This window comes from Mus pahari, chromosome 3 (assembly GCF_900095145.1).
Source record: "Mus pahari chromosome 3, PAHARI_EIJ_v1.1, whole genome shotgun sequence".
Lineage (NCBI taxonomy): Eukaryota > Metazoa > Chordata > Mammalia > Rodentia > Muridae > Mus > Mus pahari.
Genome location: NC_034592.1, coordinates 87,148,009 through 87,171,297, shown reverse-complemented (window position 1 = coordinate 87,171,297; position 23,289 = coordinate 87,148,009). Strand labels below are relative to the sequence as shown.

At 39.7% G+C, this 23,289-nt stretch overlaps 1 protein-coding gene across 1 annotated transcript in view; it reads left to right on the top strand.

Annotated features, from left to right (window-relative positions):
- Pdhx (pyruvate dehydrogenase complex component X) overlaps window positions 1–23,289 on the top strand; it is a 52,218-nt gene that overhangs the window by 2,458 nt on the left and 26,471 nt on the right. Inside the window, exon 2 of the mRNA XM_021193124.2 lies at window positions 12,632–12,712. Coding sequence (XP_021048783.2) covers window positions 12,632–12,712 — 81 coding nt within the window. The remainder of the gene's footprint in view (window positions 1–12,631; window positions 12,713–23,289) is intronic.

Genomic DNA, 23,289 nt, shown 5'->3' with positions numbered 1-23,289 from the left:
TTTTGTAGGATTTTAAAATCTGTAAATTTGGAAGTACTCTTGTTTCCCCTAAAGGGGATTTGTTGGCTGCTTTTGTGAGCTATGGCATGGGCTGTGTGCTTAACACTTCTTAGACTTTTTTATTGAGTTCTAATGATCTAAAGCTTCAGTATTATTGCTGTTTATTTGTGTAAAACTACAAAAGTTCAGAAAAATGAAGCTTTGCAGCTGTATTGTAAGTGCACTAACCAGTACTCTGTGTGTTTATGCTTAACAAATCCCTTCTTTCAGTTTTTCAACTGAAATGTTTATTGAGAAAGTAGTGTTGTCTCTTGCCTAATTTCGTAAAGGAACAAATGTCTATCAGAGAGTGGGAACGTGACAGCCTACTTACAAAGTGTGATCTCCTGACCAAATACATTCTCAGAATTCTGTCACATGGCCCATTCAATTATATAGTCATATTTAATTATGTACATGCAATCCTGAATTATTTGACATCTTTTTTTACAGTATTTATAGACTACGTGGGAGAGATTAACAGTGAAGACAGGTTTTCAGTGGTATATGCAGTATACCCTAGGAAGTAAGTCCATGATGAGGCAAGACTTCGGTAGTGGCAGTCCTTCAGGCTGAAGGCACAGCAGGGACTCCAGAAGCCACATGAGTTAGTCACAGAATGACACAGCATTGGAATTCTCTGTTGTTATGCTTTTAGAAAAGATAAGATTTGGATTATATTTTTTTACTATTTATTCTTTTATTTGGGTAGGGATAGGAGTGTCACAGCATGTATTGGAGGTCAGAGGACAAGTTGTGGGAGTCTGTTCTCTCCTTCAATCATTGGGTTCCAGGGACTGAACTCAGGCCACCATTCTTGGCTGAAAGCCCCTTTACCTGTTGAACCACTTCGTGAGCCAGACACTTGGATTTTACTAAGGTATTAAGCATTACCCCAGGCATCAAGGGGGAACGTTGCTTGTATTTTGCAATCACTTCTACTCATTCTTTTCATACACTCCTAGAATTTGAATGTGTTCTCCGAAAACTTATATGTTGGCAACTAAATACCCAAATCCATTTGATAATGGTATCTGGGGTAGAGTAGAAGGTTAGAATTAGGTGAGACCAGAAGAGTTAGTGCCCCTTGACAGATAGCAGTAATGTCTTAAAAAGAGGAAGTCAAACTAAACCAAGCTCTCATACTTGGTTACTACTGTACCAAATCCCCTTGTGTTGTACTGGGCAGAACTGATTCATGAACCAGTTACTGACTCAGTAATACTTGAATTTACTTTGATTAAAAAGTCACCAACTTTGAGCTCCTTCTTGTTCATTAAAAACATACAAATGAGCCTTGGTGGGGGTGTGTACAAATGATTATGAATCAGAAAGGATTGGGTTAAAACAGTGTCTTCTGGGCCCAAGGGGACCACTGCACTCCTGAAGTCATAGCCCTAAAGTTGCCTATCTAGGATCTATCCAAGGTCAAGCCAGTCAGCATTCCATCGTGAGAGTTGGGGGGGGTCACTAAGTTACTACTGTCAATTGATGGCTGTTAGGTGAGGAGAATCCTTTAGGGTTTAGTTCATGGTAGGGTGACCTCAATCCAGTGGATGGCCCCATACCTAGTTGTATATGGGCAGCACAAACTGGACTCCATGGGTGAAAAAAAATGTGCCGAGGTTGGGAGTGGATAGAGAGTGAGGGGTGGATTACAAAGGGGTTGAGAGGAAGGAGTAGGAGGTGAATATATTGAAAATACATTTCATGCAGATATAAAATTGTCAAAAATTTAATACAAAATACATTTTTAAGATGAGCCTTGGATAGCAAAAACGGGACGCGGGTTCAGAAGTCCTATAATACTCATCGAGAGCTTCTCTGACACTATGCAGTCTTCTCAGTAATTAACATGAATTAACTCATCTCCATCCATGGTATAATATCTAGCAATGACCATTTCAACCTGTCTGCCTGGCACCAACGCTGGCTATCATACCCGGGTTATAGACAGCAGAGCAGCCTTAGCTTGCTGACATTTTAGTCACGGTGTTTATCCTAAGCGAGCACTTGTGCCTTTCCTTTGTATTGGGAGTGAGGCATATAAACTACACTGTGTAATAGTACTTTGATAACAGTCCTGAGGTAAAAATGATTTAACATACTTTTGGAAAAAATGCAATTTTAGACTACAGGAGCAGTAGCAGAATTACTCAGCATAGTTTGGAAATGTTTAGGTCTTGCTGTCACGTGTTACTGATATTAAGCTACTTGGTGGGTTCTTTTTTTCTTCCACCCGTCTCCATCCCTTTTCCACACTTTCAACCCCCTAACACTAGATAGGAGAGCAAAAGAGGAGGGAGGAAAGGAAAGAGATCTCTGAGCAAAATCAGGAATAAGAAAGGGTGTGGCATTAGTGTTAGAGTACTTCCTGCTGATTAAGGGTGTTGGATTCCTTGGGGCAAGTTTGATCTTCACTGTGAAGATATCTAACAGTCATGTTTTTTCTTCTTTGTGCAGCTACTGCTTATCAAACCATGACCAATACCAGCCAACATCCAACCCACTCTACCTCTTAGGACCCTAGCATTTATATATCCTCTGAAAAGTCTCCAGAATTCCAAATGTTACACAATTGCAGAAACAATCTGCAGCTGTTAAAAATCACACTTCTGCTAGAGCATGAGGCAACTCATAGTCAGCTGCTGCTGCTTCAGACAGCCCAAAGCAGCCCCATATCAGACACCTGGGATTAAAATGAAAACATATTCTTATAATACTTCTATGTTTTCAAAAAAACCAAAACTCCAAAATTGTCACTACAGTCCTAGGTTTCTAATTTGCCTCCTTAGTGTTCCCTTGATCCTTACTTGCTTTTGACAACAAACTGTGTAGACTCTGACACCCATGTCCATTTCTTTTGCTAAAGTAAGTGGGGTGATGATTTATTTTTGCCCTTGTTGCAAGATTGCAGAATAAACGGGGATCCACTTAAATTTTTCCTTTTCATGATTTAATGCCAAGCAGCCCATCTCAGCCACTGGAAGCTCATCTGAAGCCTTTGGAGTGTTCATTGTGAAGACATAGCTTCTACTGCAGGGAACTGTGTGACCTTCCCAGCAGCCTTCCCAACATGTGCATTGGCTACTCTGCATGTTTGAAACAGTCAACAAGCTGGTGGTGGAGGCAGGAGGATGAAGGACAGGGAGTTTGAGGTCAGCCTGGAGTACATAGTGAAATTCTCAACACAAGGCCCTGGGTTCAGTTTCCTCTACCCAGCAATGGCGCTTGGATATCAACAGATCATTTAAAGGAAATGAGCTGTGTTAATGACCTTGGGATAGAAAATGTGTTTACTGTGGCTGGTATCTGCTCCCCACTTTTCTGTAACTACATAAGAACTTTCTCCCATTATAGAAACATTTCAAGGGGAGAGCTGACATTGGCAAGCAAGCATCCAAGGCAGTCTTGTGGGGATTTACTGCCACTGGTTTTGAGAGGGGCACGTATCTTTGAAAACTGACACAAAGCTACACCCCTCCCCCCCACACACATATACACACACACCTTTTTCAGAAAAAAAAAAATGCACAGAAAGATGTATTTTAATATAGAAATTTCAATTATAAATAAATGGCTAAGTGATCCATGTACGTAAGTGACCACAGTGTGCCCAGTAATGGGAGTCCTGACTCAGGTGTGGGGGTTAAAGTCACTCATGCATTTAGGATCATGAAAAAATAAACATTTTGCCTCTGCTTTCTTTTGCTCAGATTCTTTCCTCAAAGGGAAGAACTTTTCCTTATCATGTAAATGCTTTTCTCCCAAGTCTTTCCATGTAATTGAAAGAATCCAAATGGGAAACAGTAGATTCTAAAAGGTAACTGGAGGAGAATTTAGTAAGTGACATTTTTGTGAATTCATGGTGCTATTTTGAACAAGGTGCTGTCCCCACTGCCTAGATTAGTGGTTGTCAACCTGTGGGTAGAGACCCCTTGAGGGTTAAACGAACCTTTCACAGGGGTCACCAGAGACCACTGGAAAAGACAGATATTTACATTATTAATTATAACAGTAGCAAAATCACAATTATGAAGTAGCAGTTGCAGTATTTTTATGGCTGGGGGTCGCTACAACATGAGGAACTCTATTAAAGGGTCAGAGCACTAACCTAAAGGCAGCCAGCTAGGCTGACCTTGAACTAAACATGTCTGTCGGATAGTTGGTCAGGATTTAATGTTTATGTTAAAATAAGCACATCTATCTTCTATGAAAATACTTATCCTCTGTCAGAGAAACAGCTAGCAAAGACTCTTTCCCATTCTCTGAGCTTCCTCTCCCCTTGATGACTGTTTCTTCAGTTTTTTTGTTTTTGTTTTTGTTTTTTGGTTTTTTGGTTTTTCGAGACAGGGTTTCTCTGGCTGTCCTGGAACTCACTCTGTAGACCAGGCTGGCCTCGAACTCAGAAATCCACCTGCCTCTGCCTCCCAAGTGCTGGGATTAAAGGTGTGCATCACCACGCCCGGCATTTCTTTAGTTTTTAAGTTTTCTGCGTTCCCATTTGTCAATTGTTGGCTTTAAGTCCTGGGCAAATGGACTCCTGTCAGGAAGTCTTCCCTATGCCTGCATCACGTAGGACACTACCTATGTTTTCTTTCAGCAGTTTTAGTGTTTCAGGTTTCACAGTGAGCTCTTTGATCCATTTGGAGTTAGTTTTTGTCCAAGGTGTTAGATATGGGTCTTAATTTCCTATGACCATCAGTTTTCCCAGCCATTTGTTGAAGATGCTTTCTTTTCTCCAGCTTATATTTTTGGCATCCTTGTCAGATATTAATTGTCTGGAGTTAACATGTGTTTGTGTGTGAGTCTTCACTATTAGCCTATGTGTCTTTTGTACTGGTATATTGTTTTTATTACTATGGCTCTGAAATACGTTGCTCTTTTTGTTCAGGATTTTTTTTGTCTTTCTGGGGTCTTTTGTAGTTCCATATGAATTTTAGGATAGTTTTTCTATAACTGAAAAATGAGATGGGGATTTGATTGTCATTGTATTGAATCTGTAAATAGCTTGTGATGGTCATTTTCACAATATTAATTCTGCTAATCTATGAGTGGACTGTCTTTTCATTTTCTAGTGTCTATATCTTTTCTTAGTGGTTTAGAGTTTTCATTGTCGAGTTCCTTATTTGCTTGGTTAGATTTATTTTTATTTTATTTTCTTTGAGGCTATTGTGACTGGGAATGTGTCAATAATCTTTGTATGTTTATTGGTGGTATATAGCAAAGCTATGGCTTTGTGCAAGCTGATTCTGTATCCTGTCACATTGCTGAGTTTACCATTTTAGAGGTTTTCTGGTAGAAGTTTGGGGCTCTCTAATGTATAGTATCATGTCCTCTGCAGATAAGGGTGGTTTGACTTCTTTCCCCATTTTTATTTCTTTCATTTCCTGCTTTTGCCTTATTGTCTCAGCTACCACTTCAAGTATATTATTTAAAAGAAGTGGGGAGAGCGACGCCCCTGACTCACTCGTAACTTAAGTAGAATTGCTTCAAACTTTTTTCCATTTATGATGATGTTGGCTATGGGTTTCTCATATATAGCTTTTGTTATGTTGTTATGTTGAAATATATTCCCTCTAGTCTTAATTCTTTTAATAATTTTATTATGAAGGCATGTTGGATGTTGTCAAAGGGTTTGTCTGTGTCTATTAAGTCCATTTATGTGGTTTATTACGTTTATTGAGGCATTCCAGCATTTCAGGGATATTGAGGCATTCCAGCATTTCAGGGATAAAGCCAACCTGATTATAGTGAATGATCTTTATAAATGTATGTCTGCTTCTGTCTGTAAGTATGTTATCAAACAATTTTGAATCTCTTTATCAGGGATATTGGTTTAGAGTTTTCTTTTTCTTGCTGTGTCTTTATCAGGTTTTGACATTAGAACCACCTGACTTTACAGGAGTTTGAGAGTGCTCCTTTTGTTGCTATCTTTTCAAATGGTTAAGAAGATCTGGCTGCAGATCTTTGAGTGGCTGGTAGAATTCTGCTCTGAATTCATGTGGCCCTGGCTTGCTGCTGCCCCTCCTCCTCCTCCTCCTCCTCCTCTTCCTCCTCTTCCTCCTTATCATCATCTCAATCTCCTCATTTGAATTTTGGTGGTTTGGCTGAGTCCAGAAATTTATCAATTTCTTTAAGCTTTTCCAATTTACTGTAGTATAGATTTTTAAAGTATTCCCTTGGATTATTCTGAAAATATTTCCATCTAAAATACATAATCTCATTGAGGTCAAAATTCTGATTTTGCCTAGGCATAGGCTGGCAAAACAGACCACTCCATGGGTATTTTTCAAACTGCAAATTTGACTTTTAGCTGTGGTAACATCGAAGATAAAACATTTGTCAGTGATTTTAATGATAGAAACAGCATAGAGATGAAATAGAGCAGATACAGGAGTTAATGTAGCTTAGCTGAGTGATTATGGCTGGAGGAGGGGAGAGTTTAGGCTGGGAAGGTGAAAGACACCTGTGACTCCATCTCTCATTACTCCAGGAAGGAATTGTGATGTCTAGAATACTATAGAGTATGTCAGTGAACGTACGCATCTATGTAGACATCCTGGAACCCATCTTCTAAGTGCCTATCAAAAATATGCTGCCTGTCAATAATAAGTAGTTGGGACTTAGTCCTCTCCAGAGCCCATCATAATGACTTTGTATGCATCACTTATTTCTTTATGAAAATATGCATCATGGTTGTACAGAAGAGGAAGCTGAAGTACAGAATAATAAATCAGCTTAATAAATCAGTGGGGCTATAATTTGACCCAGGTAGTTTAGTGCTACTCTCCATTCTTAATGCTTTTAAAAAATATTTTATCAATATGTATATACTTGTTAAATAAGAAAATATTTCATTTAGTACGGTAACACACACACATGGTATATGGCAAAATAACCATAGAGGCTAATAACCCTGTAGTAGATCTCTCCCCATGTCTTCCCCTTTTCCAGTCATCTTCCTTAAAAGTCAAGGGTTTTGACACTCAGCTTCCTTCTGGCATTAATTAGCCAACCCTCTTGCTTGCATCTTAGACATTGTCTGTGGGTGAGTTCTGGTCACTAGAGTTCTTGTCTTTCAGTACTTGGTGCATTTATTTTGTATACTTGTTTATTTCATAGACACTGCTTGTACTAAATGTATACTGTGTGCCTCAGAGGCATCCCATGTTTTAAAAGTTTATTACCCTTGTTTTTCATTTCCTGCAGGAATTGCTGTCCTGCACAACTTTTTTACTCTACAAATGTAATATCAGTCACATCAACTAATGTTTCAGTTGACTTCAGTTTTTCATTTCTGTATATCCCAAGACAAGTAGGTTGAACCTAAATTCTAAATTTTAAGTTTTCTTTAGAGAAAAGAGTCCTGTATGCTGTTGAATGGGATGGAGTTGGTTGGTACCTAGCACAGGGCTGAGACACCTAGCCACCCACCTCCCCTCTGTTCACCTCAGTCTTTTGACTTAGGATGCAGCTTTGTAGGGTCTTTTTAGTCTATTTTTGGGTAACTGTTACTTTTCTACTTCCAAAGTTGTGTACTATTATTGTTCTCCACTTTCTGATTGATTTCTGTTTTCAAAATGAAAATTCAAGGCCGTTTTCCCCTCAGTGTTAGATAAGTTTTGTGGCAGGGAGTGAACTTCCATAAATTTATTCCAGAGCTTACTAGAGTTGAATAGCTGTTGTCATTTTAGGTGTGTTGTTTTACTCTTTGCTTATATGCAAACAGTAGGTTGCAACTGGATATCATGTATTGTCTTTGGAATGTTTGTTAGCCTGCCAGGCAAGACCTGTGACCTCTCAGTAATTCTACTAGCACCACAGCAAAGTAGCATGATGCTACTTTATTTTAAAGAGACTGAAATAGCCTCTATGCACCATTGCAGTCTTGCAGTTCTTTGGCCTGTGCTGGCTCTAAGTCACCTGCCCTTTGTTCTGCTGTAATCCATTCAGCCTGCAGATGGCAGGATTGCTTTATTTGTATAACAATTTTAAAGATGCATTTTATCAGTGAGTTCTTGCTTTGAAGCTGAGAGTACTGAGCAATTTAATTTTGTCTTGGCCTGTTGGTTTCATGGTTTTGTGTGATTAGGTTACAGTTCAATTATGGGGTAGAGTGTGCCACTTGGCTGTACTGCATGTCCCTAATTACTTTCGTTATTATAATGAGCTTAGATCTATTTCAGGAAGCAATTTGTTCTGCATTTGTGTTTTAAGAGTTTGTTTATATTAATTTGTTTATATTAATTTCTCTGTTGATCCAGTGACCTTTTAGAATGCCTGTATATGCTAAGAACTTAAATCTGTAATATAATTGATTTTGCTGAAATATGAGTTTTGTTGCCAGGATAAAAACGTATGTTAGAGAAAATAAATTAGAATCAGATTATTGTGCCACATTTAAAATTAAAGTCAGAATTTTAGTTAGGAAAATTGACAGGCTAGATCTAAAAGAACTATAGAAATCACTTGAATTTAGTGGGAGATTGTTCATATAGCTCATATTGTATATCAAGCAACAACATTCCAGTGTTAATTATTGTGTTGTTCTTATGAGACAGACAGTAAAATGGTTGTAGTAATTTGTGAGACATTTACTCTTAAAAGTTAATGTTTCAAAATAAAATACTAAAAACACAACAGTGTAGTCATTAGATATTTTGAATGTTTTATAATTTCTGTATGTCGGCTCACTTGCCAACCAGTTTGAAATAATCTTAACTGTTTTATAAAAATGAACAAACAGTGAATCACTACAAAATATCAAATATGGTCAGGTGTTAATTTATGTAAACTCGTATAACCAGTTGAGCATATTTCCTCTGCTCACAATTAGGAAGTGGATATTAGTAGGAAGTAGTTGGGGCACATCCCAGCCTTCTCACTGGGACAGGAGTGTGGAATGTACTGCTCGCTGGCATGAAGGGGGGGGTCTGTAAATCTAAAGCACATGGAAAGCATGGGTGCGGCTTAATCCCATTCCAGGGAGCTGAGTACAGCCACAAAGGGCAGGTAGTAGCTATGTGTAGGCCTGATACCTAAAGCCTAGTTTGTTTGTTTGTTTTGGTTTTTTCAAGACAGGGTTTCTCTGTATAGTCCTGGCTGTCCTGGAACTCACTTTGTAGACCAGGCTGGCCTCGAACTCAGAAATCCACCTGCCTCTGCCTCCCAAGTGCTGGGATTACATGTGTGCACCACCACTGCCTCGCTAAAGCCTAGTTTATGATCGTATACTTTCTCTATCAAGAAAAAAAATACATTTGGGAAAGAAGTATATAATGTTCCCATCTATAGAGGATCTATTAGGGTGAAACCTGTACTCTTGTTAATAAGTTAATGCTCATGGTTTGAAAAGGCATTTCTAGCAGGAAGTCTGTGGAGTGATCAGGTTTTGTCACCTTCGTGGAGAGTAAGGACAGTGATCTACTGCAGGGTTTTTAGATTTTATTGTCATCATTCGGGGAAGCAATTCCAATTCACCTGTAAAGGGTGTGAAGAGTGGTTATGATTTGTTTTATGTTTAAAATAAAAATGGTGGAGGTCTTGATGTTGTACTTTGGAAAATAATGCTTAATAAATGCAGACATTTCATAATACAGTCTTTAATGTCAGGGGTAATGCAAATGTGAAGGTCTCTTGGTGGAGAGATTATCACGGGAGATTAATAATATGAGTCGTACAATGGCATCTGAACCAAATGTAAAAATACATGAGGTCTCTTTTGAGAGAACTGATTTAATATTTGTCACAAATGGAGATCTGATTGTGGGAGCACTGTGTCCTTTTATTTCACCTCTCTGAAGTGGAATTCTGTTTGGCAGATTAATATATGTATGATCATGACATGTTCTTTCTCATAATGCCAGGCTTGAGCTTTTTAATAACAGCAACATATTGAGACTTTTTGAAAAGCTGAGCTTTTAGATTGAGACTTGCTTCTTATCTGTTTAGGAGTAAGAGTTTGTTGCCTTCTTATATTCCTAAACACATTTGTCTCTATGAGTTTAAAAAAATAAATGTTGAGAGTTGAGCTTGATAAACATTCCTTAGCAGTTGTCTTCATTTTTTTAGTAAGCCGTGAAAAACGGTAATCAGCTCTACCATAGTCAGAGATTTAAATGCTCATTGTATTACTTTAAAATGTATTTCATGTATTAACTTTTGAACACTTGACGAAATTTTTCATAACTATAAGTGTTCAATCATTGCAATTTAGAATTGTACCATGTGTATGTGTGTTTGCTCTAAGAAGACTCCCTTATGTCCACTTGACTTAATTAAGATTTTGATGGTCTCCTCATAGATAACAGTGCATTGAGGTGGTACATAGACCTTTGCATCATTTTTACCTATCTAGAATCCTAATTCTTTTAGTGCACAAAGATTTGTTTGACTAAGAAAAACACTTTAAGAGCTGTTTTATAGTTGTAATTTATTTCAACTAGACTTCAGTTTGGAATTAAATGAAATTATTGGTGATAGTTAATGAAAGCCAAAGTAGACACGAGCAGAATGCCTCTGTTCTCCAGCCTCTTTGCTGATAACTTAGGAGTTAGGAGACCCATTGAATCTGTTTTCCCTCTCATTTTTTTTAAATTAAAATTGTTTACTTTGAATGTATAGAAGTTCTAACTGCATGTATGTCTGTGTACCACATTTATGCTTGGACCTCAGAGGCCAGAAGATCTCCTCAAATATTCTGGAACTAGAGTTACATATTGTTATAAGATGTCATGTGAGTTTGGGACTCAAACCCAGGTCCTCTGGAAGAGCAGTAAGTGCTCTTAAGCACTAAGCTAGCTCTCTGACACATATCTATATCTGTTCTCTTGAGATACCTTGAGATTAACTGCTCTCTAGTACATTTGAAACACTCACCATCATTTGTAAAAGTGCTTTCTTAATGCTGCAGTTCTATATGCCCAAGGTAAAGGTATATTAGGTATTTTGTTAGACTTATAAAATATGCTCATGTGGAGTTGATATGTCTGGTTTGCTGTGGTTGATCCCTAGGCTACCAGTAACCAGTGATTAATTGATGAATTGCATTTAATGGACATTAAGGTACACAGAGACACAAAGTACCATAACATAGTAGAGGCTAGCCTTAAGTTAAGCAGGAGGTCTCAACTGCAGTCTTTTGATTGAAAATGTGAATGCTAATAGGACGTGTAGTTTAGACTCTCATTGTTGAGCCATTATGAGTGGCCATTCTACTTTTCTAGCTTTTTAAGACTGATAACAACTAAAAGTCAGGTGACTAGAGGTCAAATGAGTAGGTAGAGTCTAAACACTAATGGCTTGATTGGAACAGGGAATGCCTTAATATCCATGGACATCTGTGGTTGGATTTCTCAGTCCAGCCCTGTATTTATTAGACTTTGGGCCTTTTAGTTGCGGGTGAGAGGTTGTGTGTGAATTGCTGCCACAATCCTACAGAGCCTTAGTGATTGGAACAGAAAGAATTGGACCTGTGAACCTGCCTTTGGAAGGAAATTGATTAGCACCCAGACCATGGAAGACCTGAGGAGATACACATTTTCCACTAACAAAAAATTATTTTTTAAAAAATGAAAACATTGCGTGAGTGCTATTCCTGGTCTTTCAGAGAGAAGTGAAGAGCAGAGAGTTTTCCTGTGACTGTTGTATACTTGAAAGGACTGAAAATGCCTTTATCATGAGGCCATAGGCATTTTCCACTTGAAACTATAGTAAAATCAGTCAGTTTCTAAAAGGAAATATCTGACTTCCTTAAACATGTGTGTGAAATGCTCTTGCTTTTAACCCTGTAACATTAACAAAGAGAAGGCAAGCATAATATATTCTCCTCATGTTTGCAATGGGTACAGCCTGTGCCACAGTCCTTTGAGAGTCCTTTAGGACAAAAGACATTCCATTGATGACTTCTGGGAATAGCATTTGTTGCTCTGGCATTCTGCCAGAATAACTTTTATATAGGTTGTAATGTAAAAGACTTATGCACTTCCAATGAGGTCCTAAACAGTGAAGCCTCTTGGGAAAGATGCTGGGTAATTGTATAGTGTCTCCTTTAGATATCTAGGGAGAAAGTAGTTTCTTAACTCTGCTTTACTGAGAGGTCTCATGAGTCAAGGGGATGTTTTTATAACACCTTTTGGGATCTAATGTCTGCTTAACTCCTAGGTTTTCCTGCCCAGTACAGTTGTACATTGAATAGTATAGGATTAGAAGTTAAGTTATTAGATCTGATCCTGATTGTTACGCTATAGGACATTAGAAGCCTATCTTGTTTTTGTTCTGTGTATTTTAGCCATGAAAAGGGATCTGAAAGTATTCTAAATATTTAAGTATTTAAGTATTAGATTAATGTTTTGTTTTTCCGTAGTCACTTCATTTCCATTTTGCAGTATACTTTTTGTGTGTCCTTTCTCAATAGCTTGTGAGGGACATTGTATGTGTGTTAGTGTGTGTTAGTACATGAGTGTGTGTAGTATGAAAGTATGTATGTATAGTGTAATATTTGTGTGTGTGTAATATTTGTGTTGGTATGTGAATGTGAGTATGTAGCATTTTTGTGTGTTTGGTTAATCTTTTCTGTTTTTAATTTCAGCGGATCCTATTAAGGTCCTAATGCCATCACTGTCTCCTACAATGGAACAAGGGAACATTGTGAAATGGCTGAAAAAGGAAGGTGAGCAGCTGTGTTCCTGATGTCTTCCCTGCTTGATGACTTGATCATTTTGTTCCTGTCGCACCATGTATTTTTACATAATTCGTGTGATAGGAAGGAAGCAGATGTGTTTCTTTGCTAGTTGGCATAGATTTGTGTAAATAAACACTTACCATATTGGTACATCAGAGTTTTCTGGGTCAGACCATGTCTTTTCACTGTCACATAATGGTGAACTCTTCAAGGTTTTCCCTTCCAACATTTAGTTCTTTTTTGTGGCTTTTAGGTTCAAAATCATTCTCATGTTGCTTAACTTAGAACCTTATTGTGTTTGTATGTGTCTGCATATGTTCCTGGAACTAGGAAAGTGCTTTCAATAGAAAGGACAAATAAATAAGAAAGAATATAAGGGAAACTCTTAAAAATGAAACAACAGCAACAGGGGAGGACTGTGGCTTGCTACTTACTGAGCCCTAAGCCTCTACAGTTAAAACTGTGGTAGGTGCTTCAGAACACAGACTGGTGGAACTGAATAGAAAGTGGGGCAGTAAATACTCATGGATGTTTTAAATGTGAAAACACACAGTATTATATTCATTGTTTGTGTTGTGCCAAGACTAAATTATCAACAAGTCAGATACTCTATAAAAATAAAAACATTTGTCACAAGTACTAGGAAAAAGCTTGATAGATTCTTCTATAGCTGACAGTGTGATGAATCCCCTGCCTCTCAGAATCTATAGTTAAGAAGCAATAAGTGTTAAATTTGATGAAAAAGAAAGTTTTCGTAGAGCTTCAGAAAATGCTCAGCAGTTAAGAGTACAGACTCTTCTTCCAGGTGATCCAGGTTTGAGTCCCAGGGCCCAAGTGGTAGCTCACAACTGTCAGTAACTCCAGTTCTGGGGATCTAGCACTTTCTTCTGGCCACCATGGACACTAGGCACACACATGTGAAACACATACACATAAGACAAAGTAATAATGACAATAATAAATTTATATAACAAAAGATGGCAAGCCAAAGAAAAAGAATCTAGTGATAAACTGAAAAAAGCAGTATTTGTAGCGTGTACCACAGTGTGACTATTCCTAAAAAAGTCAATATATGACAGGTGAGTTACAGAAAAAAGATTCGGAATGACTCTTAAATATAGAGAGAAAAGATATTTAATCTAAAAAACATTAGCAAACAAGTGCTATTTAAACATCTTTTTTCATTATCATGTTAGAAATGTAGATGTTTGATCAGCTGACTAATGGATGGAGTGGTGGAAGTGAATGCTCATACTCAGAGTGCTGAGTAGCCTGAATGTCTCAGGGTTACACTGCTCAAAATGAGACAAGGAGCCCCGCATGTGAGGCTGTTTATTGCCTGTTTAGCAGAAAATGGAGGCAGCCCAGATGCTGGTCAGGATGAGCTGAGTGCTGTTGGTTAACTTTTAAAACATCTGTAACTGTAAAGAAGTGAGATATCTCCTGCTAGTGTGGAGAGATGTTCAGTGAAAAATAGCAGGGTAGAGACAACAGTAAAGAGGAAGGGCAGTGCCCAGGCCTCAGTAACCAAGGACTGTAGGTGGAGTCAGTGGGAGAGCACTTGCCTAGTAGGTGAGAGACCATGGAATCAGCACCCAGAAAGGGATAAGAGAAAAGCTTTAAAATGGCAATTAGTGGTTGTGATGGAGAGGATAGAATGGGGAGACAGAAAGGGTAGATGTCTCTGAATATAGATTTATTTTTCTCTTTGACATAGGAAAAATACATATTTTGTGTGATCTTACAAAATTAAAATGTGAAAGTGCCCTAATGTTGAGACAAATTGAAACAGGTAAACATGTATCTAGTTGCTAGTAAGGCTATTTTAAATGTCAGTATATTTGCCTATAAATGCCTAATAGATTCTAGCTGAAGGAGTTCCAAAAACAGTCCTGAGCTGTTAGGATGAGTGATTATATTATGATGGTTGGATTGGTAGTGTTAATGTCTGGCTCATATATGTATTTTATAGAATAAATCAAAGGAATAGTTGAGGTGGATGGATCTGGGTAGCCTGGACTTTGGTGTGGGTCACAGACAAAACAGATGAATGGTAGCAGAGATTAAATAAAGACCCCATGACAATAATTGTCATGGTCTTTCCTGGAAAGGTGTAGAAACAAAGACCAACCAGCCATAAAGCATCCACACTCCAGTCTCTTAAGTCCCAGCTCCCATTGAAGTGAATGAAACTCTGGCGATTGGCTACTGCTAGAGCAGGAACGAGAGTATCCTGTTATTTCAGAAAGCAAGGATATGATCCGAAATTTTATAGACTTCAGGAGCCAAAGATGGGGCTGTTTAAGGATCAGTAAGGCTGATAATTGGTGTTCGAGTATACACAGTGTGTTTGAACCCTGACTTCTCAGAACTGAAAACTAGTAGTGATTGAAAAACTTGAGAGGATTCTAGGAAATGAACTCATTTTGAAACTAGTAATAAATGGAAAGACTCAGCTACTTCTCCCCATCTTTCCTCTAAACTGTAGCTGAAGGTAATCAAATAATCAATGAGAAGAAATGTTTCATTGTCAGCATACCTCAGCTGTTGTGTAAAAGCCATTCTAATGTCAGTGTATCACGGTTGTACAGTCTGTTATAAAGTAAGAGATGTAGCTAGTGATTGTCCGGCTGCTAGCATCATGATAAGAAGGTAGTCAGGCAGTCTGTGCTTCCTGGTGTTAATATATCTCACCTGTCATGAAGTAGTCCTACCAGAAGAGGAACTGAATGTACTTAATTTAAGTCTGCCATGTTCCCTGATATCAGCAAGAAGTGGAACCTGTTTGAGGATGCATGAGGAGTAGTCAACAAGCCAGAGACTAGGGAATGCTACAGGCCAGCTTCTTGAACACATAATTTCAAGAATGGCACGCAGACCATAACTGACTTGAGAGACTAAAGCCGGTGTGTAAACTTTATATTGACTATGAGCCTAGCAAGCAGAAGAGAAGTTTTAAAAGTGGCTAGAATTTTAATGCTCTGAAGGGATCATTTTCTTTAGAAGTTTAGTGATGCTGTAGTTATGTCCAAGAGCTAGGTCTTGACATCATGCTATGTCTGTGATTGGGTTTGAAGTAACACTGGTGGGAGCTCTGAGGTTAAAGGACTGGAATAGATGCAACAAGACTGGCTATGAGTCTCTTGATGCTATGACTTCATTAACTTCCCTTGCCTCTTCTGTGTGTGTTTGGAATTTTGTTATACACACACACACACACACACATATGTACACACACATACTTTAGAAGTTGTACTTAGTACCTTTGCAGTATACTCTAAAGTAAGAAATCATTCTTTAGTTTTTCCAAATCACCAGATGAATTTGACTGTTGGTGTTATTAAGTTATTAAAAATACTTGATACAAACCTGTCTGTAAAGTTGTGCTTGTCTACTGTGTATAGCAGCCATTTCACCGGACCTCAAGGGTCTAGTATGGTGCTTAGAAAAAAAAAAAAAAGACTGAAAATCCAGGCCAAAGAGGTGAATGTGTTGTGGTTCTGTGTCGGAGAAGGAAAAGCTGTAACAGCAATGTAAAGGAAGGTGGGAAAGGCCCTCTGTCTTCTGGGATCTGCTTTCTGTTTCTTTTTTCCATCTTTTTGGTCACCGTTCCATTGGTAGTAAGAGTAACCCCTCCAGATATTGTCCACTGGCCAGCATCTCATTACACATCTCTAACTATACTTCCATCCTCTTTATTCATGCTCCAAAGTGTTTAACTTTGAAGGAAAGAGGATAGATCTTTAGCCTGTGTTCAGATCACTAGATACACTGAGAAGTTGTAGGCCAGCAGGTCCCTGCTCCCTGGTGTTTGTCTTGGGGCTGATCAAGCAAGTGTTTAAGAAAGGACAGAGGGAGGAGCATGGGACTAGCTCTGGCCAGGACTTGGAGGGTGCCCCCATGTGATTGATGCAGTTAGTACAGGTTTCTTTAAAGCAAACAGCTATTAAATGGTGCAATCTAGTGTTCATCAAATAGCATATGCAGCGTGTAGAGCATGGACAAGGATTCTAAGTCTCACAGGGTTCTATTCTGACTCCAAAAGGTAGAACGATTTGTGGTGTTACTTCCCATAATGATGGCAAGTATGGAGACCGGGAAGAGAGCTGGCAGGCATTTAGTTGAGAACCCTGGCCAAATGAGCGTGGTGGTGGTTTAGGACAGGACTACTTTTCTTTGAAGGAATCTGGGTATTTGGAAATTCAAAAAAGGGGCCTCACAGCAGAGGTGTGGTCATATGGATCGGGCTGGTGTGGGTGTAAGGGGTATGGTACATTATGTCTCATGGGTCTTGGAAGTTTCATTTGACTGGTAGCATTGCTTAGATCTCTTCCTTTGCGGGGAATGTGTTAGTGTGTTTTCTTCCCTGGTTATAAGCAGTTTGGGCAGCCTCTGTAAGCAGTTATTTAGTGAGCACTTGGTTAGATCCAAAAGTGTGGAATGTGACAGAGACCCTGGAAAGTTTTGCAGATTAACTAGTCCCTGTAGAATAAATGGACTTAAAACATGAGAGACCCTAAGAATTCAGCCAGAGTGGGAAGTGGAAAGTGAATCCATGTGCCCTCCCGGGCCTGGAACTGCTGAGAGAAAGGAAGAGAGATGTGAGCTGGTTGAGAGGTAGGAAAAGGGAAACCGTGGTTAAATTCAGGTTTGGGCCTGGTTGATTTTGAGATGCATTAAACGTTGAAGGCAGGATGCTCAGCCTGTTACAGGAAGTGGCATCTGGGCCCAGGTGTGGGTTGCTGGTAGAATGTGAGCTATCAGTATGAGTAGGGCTCAGTGCTGTGTGACAGCAGAGTTATTGTTGGTCTGGCAGGCTCTGTGCAGTGAGAATGCCTATTCCCTTGAAACTTCTCTCATGGGCTTCAGATTTACAGTACTTGGGACCTTGTGAGTAAGAACTTCCTGGCTGAGGCAAAGTGTTCTCAGCTTTTAATACCTTTGAAGCCATTCTGGTGGGATACAAGCTATAACCCATGCAAGATTCCAAGGTCAAGTCCCATTTGCTGGGAACTCAGTCCAGACTTAATGATGTGCGCAGAAGCAGTTGTCTGAGCATGAAATTCAGTAAGCATGGCCAGCAGCAAGTAGACATCCAGGATCTGTCATTGGTTAGAATTACTAAACTCAAACAAAAATAGGTGAATTTGAACTTATTAAACATATAAGAGAAGGAATTAAAAATGATAACATAGACACACTGTAAAAATCACCAGGCAGAGAAAAGGGCCAAGTGGAAGTTCTAGTCATGAAAAGTGTTGCCCATAAAATTAAAAATAATGTTGAAGGTTGGGTGAGGGTGTTATAAGACATGAACAGAAGATTTGTGTGGGGGAACCCTGCGTATAAAGGTTGAAATCTACCATGACAGGATAGTTCGTCTGAGTTGTGCTCAAAATGGAGGACTCCCTTTGCCAGCAGGGCTTCTCCCTGTCTCACCTTGTCTGGGGTCCTTACTCCCCACACCCTCTACCTAGGGAAGGCTGACAAGTCCTTGGCAGACTGCAAACTTCCTCTTTTCCTAATAAGGATCCACCCAGCAAGTACCTATGATTGTTGGAATGTCTCTTCATACAAATGAGGCACTCACGAACTTTAAACTCCAGCCAATGATTTTCATTTACCTTGAAAACTCTTTCCCACTCTCCAAAGTCCAAATATACCTCTGGTTCACCTGGAATAAACTGTATGCACACAAGCCCACCCTGAATAAAGGTCTGTGCACAAGCTAAGATCCTCTTAGAGAGCTGTTTCATGGAAGATCCTGGGAGAAGGCCTTTGTGTAAAGAACCATAGCACTAAATTCCCCCCAACCCCTGCCCACAAATCCATCCAGCCCCCTGGTGTACAGTAGGGTCAGGATACCCTGAGAGGAAGGAAGCAGGGGATGCAGAACCACATCCTCCCCCCCCCCCCCAAATACCCACAACCACAGATTTGTGAACTGCAGGACGACAGTTTTCATGCCACATAGGAAGGTAAAGCAGTGGGAGATTAGAAAAGGAAGTTGGGACTGAGAAGAATAAAATGAGACTTACCCACTAAGACTAAGGAGAAGATGGAAGACAACATATTCAAAGAAACCAAAGCCAGTGCTTCACTGAAGCACTTTGAGGACTGGCTCTGCATAGCTTCTGACATCTTTTAAAATAATTTTCAATGGCTGAGGAAATTCTGCGTTTCTAAGTAGTATTGTCCATGGAGTCTATTTTAGCTTTTTCTCCTCATGACTTAGAGCTTTGGCTATTTCCATATTCATTACAGCAGGATGTTGGCACCCCTAAATAATGACTTGAAAAGATTAAGTTCCATCAACTTTGCGAAGTTACAGGCTGGTAGACGTGAGCACTGCATCTCACCAGCAGTGTGGTGAGGTAATCAGTGAGACTGGACAGTGTGGTCAGGAGGCAGGAAGCAGGAAGCATGCGGTTCAGACATCTGCTCTACTTTCTAACAGAGCACTTGTTTCATGAATGACAAACAATACAGTTTAACCTTCTGGAGCCTATTTCCCTGCAGTTTGCTCCTTAAATTCTGTACTAATCCAGCTTTGGGGACAGGGGGTGTTATTTAGTTAGTAATATAGACCATTTGTGAAGTAGTTGAGCCCATTTTTAATCCTAGTTTCTGGTAATTCATGAGCCCTTTAAAGACTTGCTTCTATGATCTAAAATGGTGAGTGAGTGCAATATATCTATAATGGCTTGGTTAATTCATTTTGTGTTGAAGACAAATTTATATTCTGAAAGTTTTATTGTTTCTGTTTTGATAGTGAAGTCTTTATTGATGTATAGTCACTGATTTAAAACAATTATTTTAGAACTTAAAACGTGTAAGAAGGTAGATACTGCAAGAAAAGAGTAGATAATGATTTGATACTCTGTGACAAAGTGCGATCTTCATAAGCTTTAAGGGCTCCTAAAAGTCTGAGGCTTTGTAATTACAGCCACGTCAGACAGTGCTGCGAGTACATGTGTGTTGTGTGTTTGAAGCTAAGATGTCAGAGTACAGCAAATCCTGCCGCAAGATTCACCACGTCTGTCCACTGGGCTGCCCACCCTGGGAGTAAGCAGATTGAGTGAAACTAAGTCTTGGCTTTAGGATTCTAGTAGAACACATCTTCATTTTATTTTTTAAGTTACAGAAAAGTAAAAATAATAACATATGTTATCTCTGTCTTTTGAATGAGTCAGAATAGTAGCTTTGTATTCAATATTATATTTTATTTCAGTCTAAGAGTTGAATAAAACACCAAAAAAATTAGAGAAGGTGCTTTGAAAACTCTAGGCTGTATCCACATATCCAATCTCTTGAAAGATGAGTTGAGCTGTAATTCCCCCCCTTACTGAAAGTTTCCTATTTGGGGGTATATTTCCATGTTTCCCATTTAAAGTGAGCATAGTTTGTTATTTCTCAACCAAAAAGTCAAGTGTATTTTAGAAGATTCGAGTTTCTCACTGTGTAAAAGTCTGTTTTTCTACTCTGTGGAACAAAAGCAGACTGAGATGATGGTGCGCAGGCTGGCAGGGCAGGGATGGAGCAGGCAGTGAGTGGGGAATGTGACTGCTCAGAGTCTGCCCTTGTGCCCTGCCTTGCCTCACGTCACTGAGAACCGTGAGCGTGTCACACCACTTTGATGTAAGATGTTTGATGATCTATAACTAGTGTTGCGTTATTCTGAAGGACGTTGCATGCAGTGTGAGTAGGTGCTCCTGGAGTAATCGGAGTGGAGTCAGTTGTCGCAGAGGCCCTGGCTTCTGTTGTGTATGGCCATGTGTCTGTGATGCTAAAGTGGAAACATTTGAAAATGAAGTAAATTTCACAGTTTGTTCAGTGCAGGATTATTTTGACAGTTTTATCAAGGTAATAATTAACATACTGTAACAATCATCGATTTTCAGTACACTCTGATGTGACTACCACCTCAGTTCAGTTGTAGAGCATTTCTCTCATGCCAGAGACACCTGCTGTCTGAGGTAGCCACTCCCTTCTCAGCACCAGCTCTTGCCAAACTGATGGTCCTATCTTTAAACCTAGCATTTCTCAACATTTCTTCTAGAACAGGAGAAAACAGGCTTTTCTGTTTGGCTTCTTTTATGGTCGTCATGACTCCCTGTAGCAATGACAGGCACGTTTTCTTTACTCTTCATACAGATCTGACCACTCGCTGAACAGATAACAGCTGGCTGTTCTCTATACACCTTTGAAACATGTCTGGCCTTCTCATCCAGTAGAATAAAATTGTTGTGTAAGAGGCAGCTGATTGCATTTAAAACAATCAACATTGCCATTGACTGTGTTTGAGACATGTGTAGGAGAGGGGGAAGCCTCCGTGGAATGCATCCTCAGTTCCATCAGCTGCTTATCGGGACAAAGGACCAGGATGAAGATGCTGGCTTCGGGCTGGGCAGCAGCCTCTGCTCTGGCTCTTCCTTGGGCCCACACTCTTACTCCAGGCCTGCTCCACCTCCAACACTGACATGGACCAGGAGGAGATGGTGCAGGTAGCAGAGGAGCTGCCATCTTCTGCAGCCAGCCACGTGATGCTGGGGACCCACCAGTGAGCCTCAGCTAAGAACGACCCACTAGAACATAGACTGCTGGCAGAGCTGAACCTTGTGTTGTAGGGTAGGCTTTCATAGTGCCTTCCATTCTTGAGTGTGTGCCATGGACATGAAAGTTTGCAGAGTGATCTGTTTACATGACAGAGTGCAGAGGAGGGAGGTGGGCTGCTTTTTGATTATTAATGGCTTATTAGCTAGAAATATATCTGCAACTTTATTTTTAACAGGAAGTGTTGCAAAATGTTTTTTAAAGGTATATGTGAAGTGTAAACATAAAACTTATAGGTACATTTCTTTATAGCTGCACATTAAAAATCTTCCTGAAAACTGGAAGGATAAGTAACTTGGCGGAGATCATTTGTGTCTGGGGTTGGCAGAGGCTCCTCATTACTACTCTGCCAAGTGGCTCAGTGCTAATCAGTATTGGAGCCATGGGTTCGGATCTTTGGGAGTCTTTACACAGTCTCAAATGTCCTGGGTGCACTGCCAGTGATGACTGCTCAGCCTCAGCCTCCTGATCATTACAGACAGTGCTTCCTCATGGAATAATTCTGTTTTAAACTCTGTGGTTCAACAAGTGACTGGTTTTTCTGTGTCCCCTCTCTGTTGATCCCTCAGCATGCTCATATTGCTGACATAGTCTTTATGTGAATAGAGAGAGATGTGGCTTTAGAGAGAAAAAGAATGTCTTTTCCAGATGTGCTGCAAATCAAAGGCTGTAACCAAATAAATGGAAAGAACAATGTTATGTTTCCTTATGAAGAACTAAGGATTTCTGAAGTCTCTGCCCCTCAAGGGATTTCCATCTAAAGTTAAGTGGGGGTGCACTGGCTGAAACTTGGGGAATGATAGAAAACACAAATTAAATTCTCTTGTTATGAAGGAGCTTGTGACCAGTAAGTAGGAGAGAGCAGCAGCAGCAGCAAAGCATTTCCTGATGTACGTTGTGATTTTTTTCCAAGTTAGCAGAGGAATTCAGGAACAGCAGAAGTATTTCAGTTGAGTAACTCAGAAACTTACATGGCCGAAGTAAGTTTGTACATGTTTCTTAAAGAGTAGTTGAAATTTAAATGTGTGTGAAAAATGATACCACAATATTTTTTCCTGTATGGCCAGAGTTTATTGTCTGTGCGTCTTCGTAGGTTCTCCCATTACTCCAGCAGAAACACTGGGGTGGGGGTTCTGCTGGAAATAGAGAGTGTTGGGCCTCTCCTGAAGCATCTGAGGGGAATGCACAGGAGGGCAGCCTGGAGCAACAGCTCTCCTGCTGTTCTTAGCTTTCTGCAGCTTGGTCTCCACTGCTTCCCTTGCTCTGTTTGCCACTTGCCTAAAAAGCACCCTGCTCTGTGGTCTCAGGGTGGTCTCTGGCTGGGCACCTTCTTGTGTGGCTGACGCACTGTCCACTCATCTCCTCAGGCTTGGGGAGCTGTCTTATCCTAGGGAGCTTCTCTTTCCTTCTAGAGATGAATTAGAGGGCCTCCTGAATATTCCCAGAGCATGCTGGCTTCTTACCCTGCCGACTCTACTAGGGATGTAAGGAGTTCCTTGAGTCAGAAATTGAAACAGACAAACCCGCTCTTGTTTCTCATGACTGCATCCTTAGTACACAACATGGTTGTCAATGAATATTTGTTGGTCAGAACATCCTGTTGGGGATAAAGGAGGTAGGTGCCTTGTTGATGTTTGATAAATACCATCTAACAGCTAAATTTACTTCATTAAAATATTAATATTAGTAGTCCTGAGCTCCTGTAACTGAAATCACCTGGTTGTTCATTGTGGTATAGAGAGAAGTTCCCATACATTGACCTTTCTTGACGTATTTATTAATGTTAGGTTTTTCTTTGGTATTCTCTTACTATATCAGCCAGTTAGTATCTCTGCTGCATACAGCTGAGAACTGTATATGAGTAGGTATGTTTATATATCTCATATTTTTCTACTTCTGTATTTTTCATCAGCCTTGTTTTTGGTCTGTCTCTTTTAAGGCACATTTGCAAA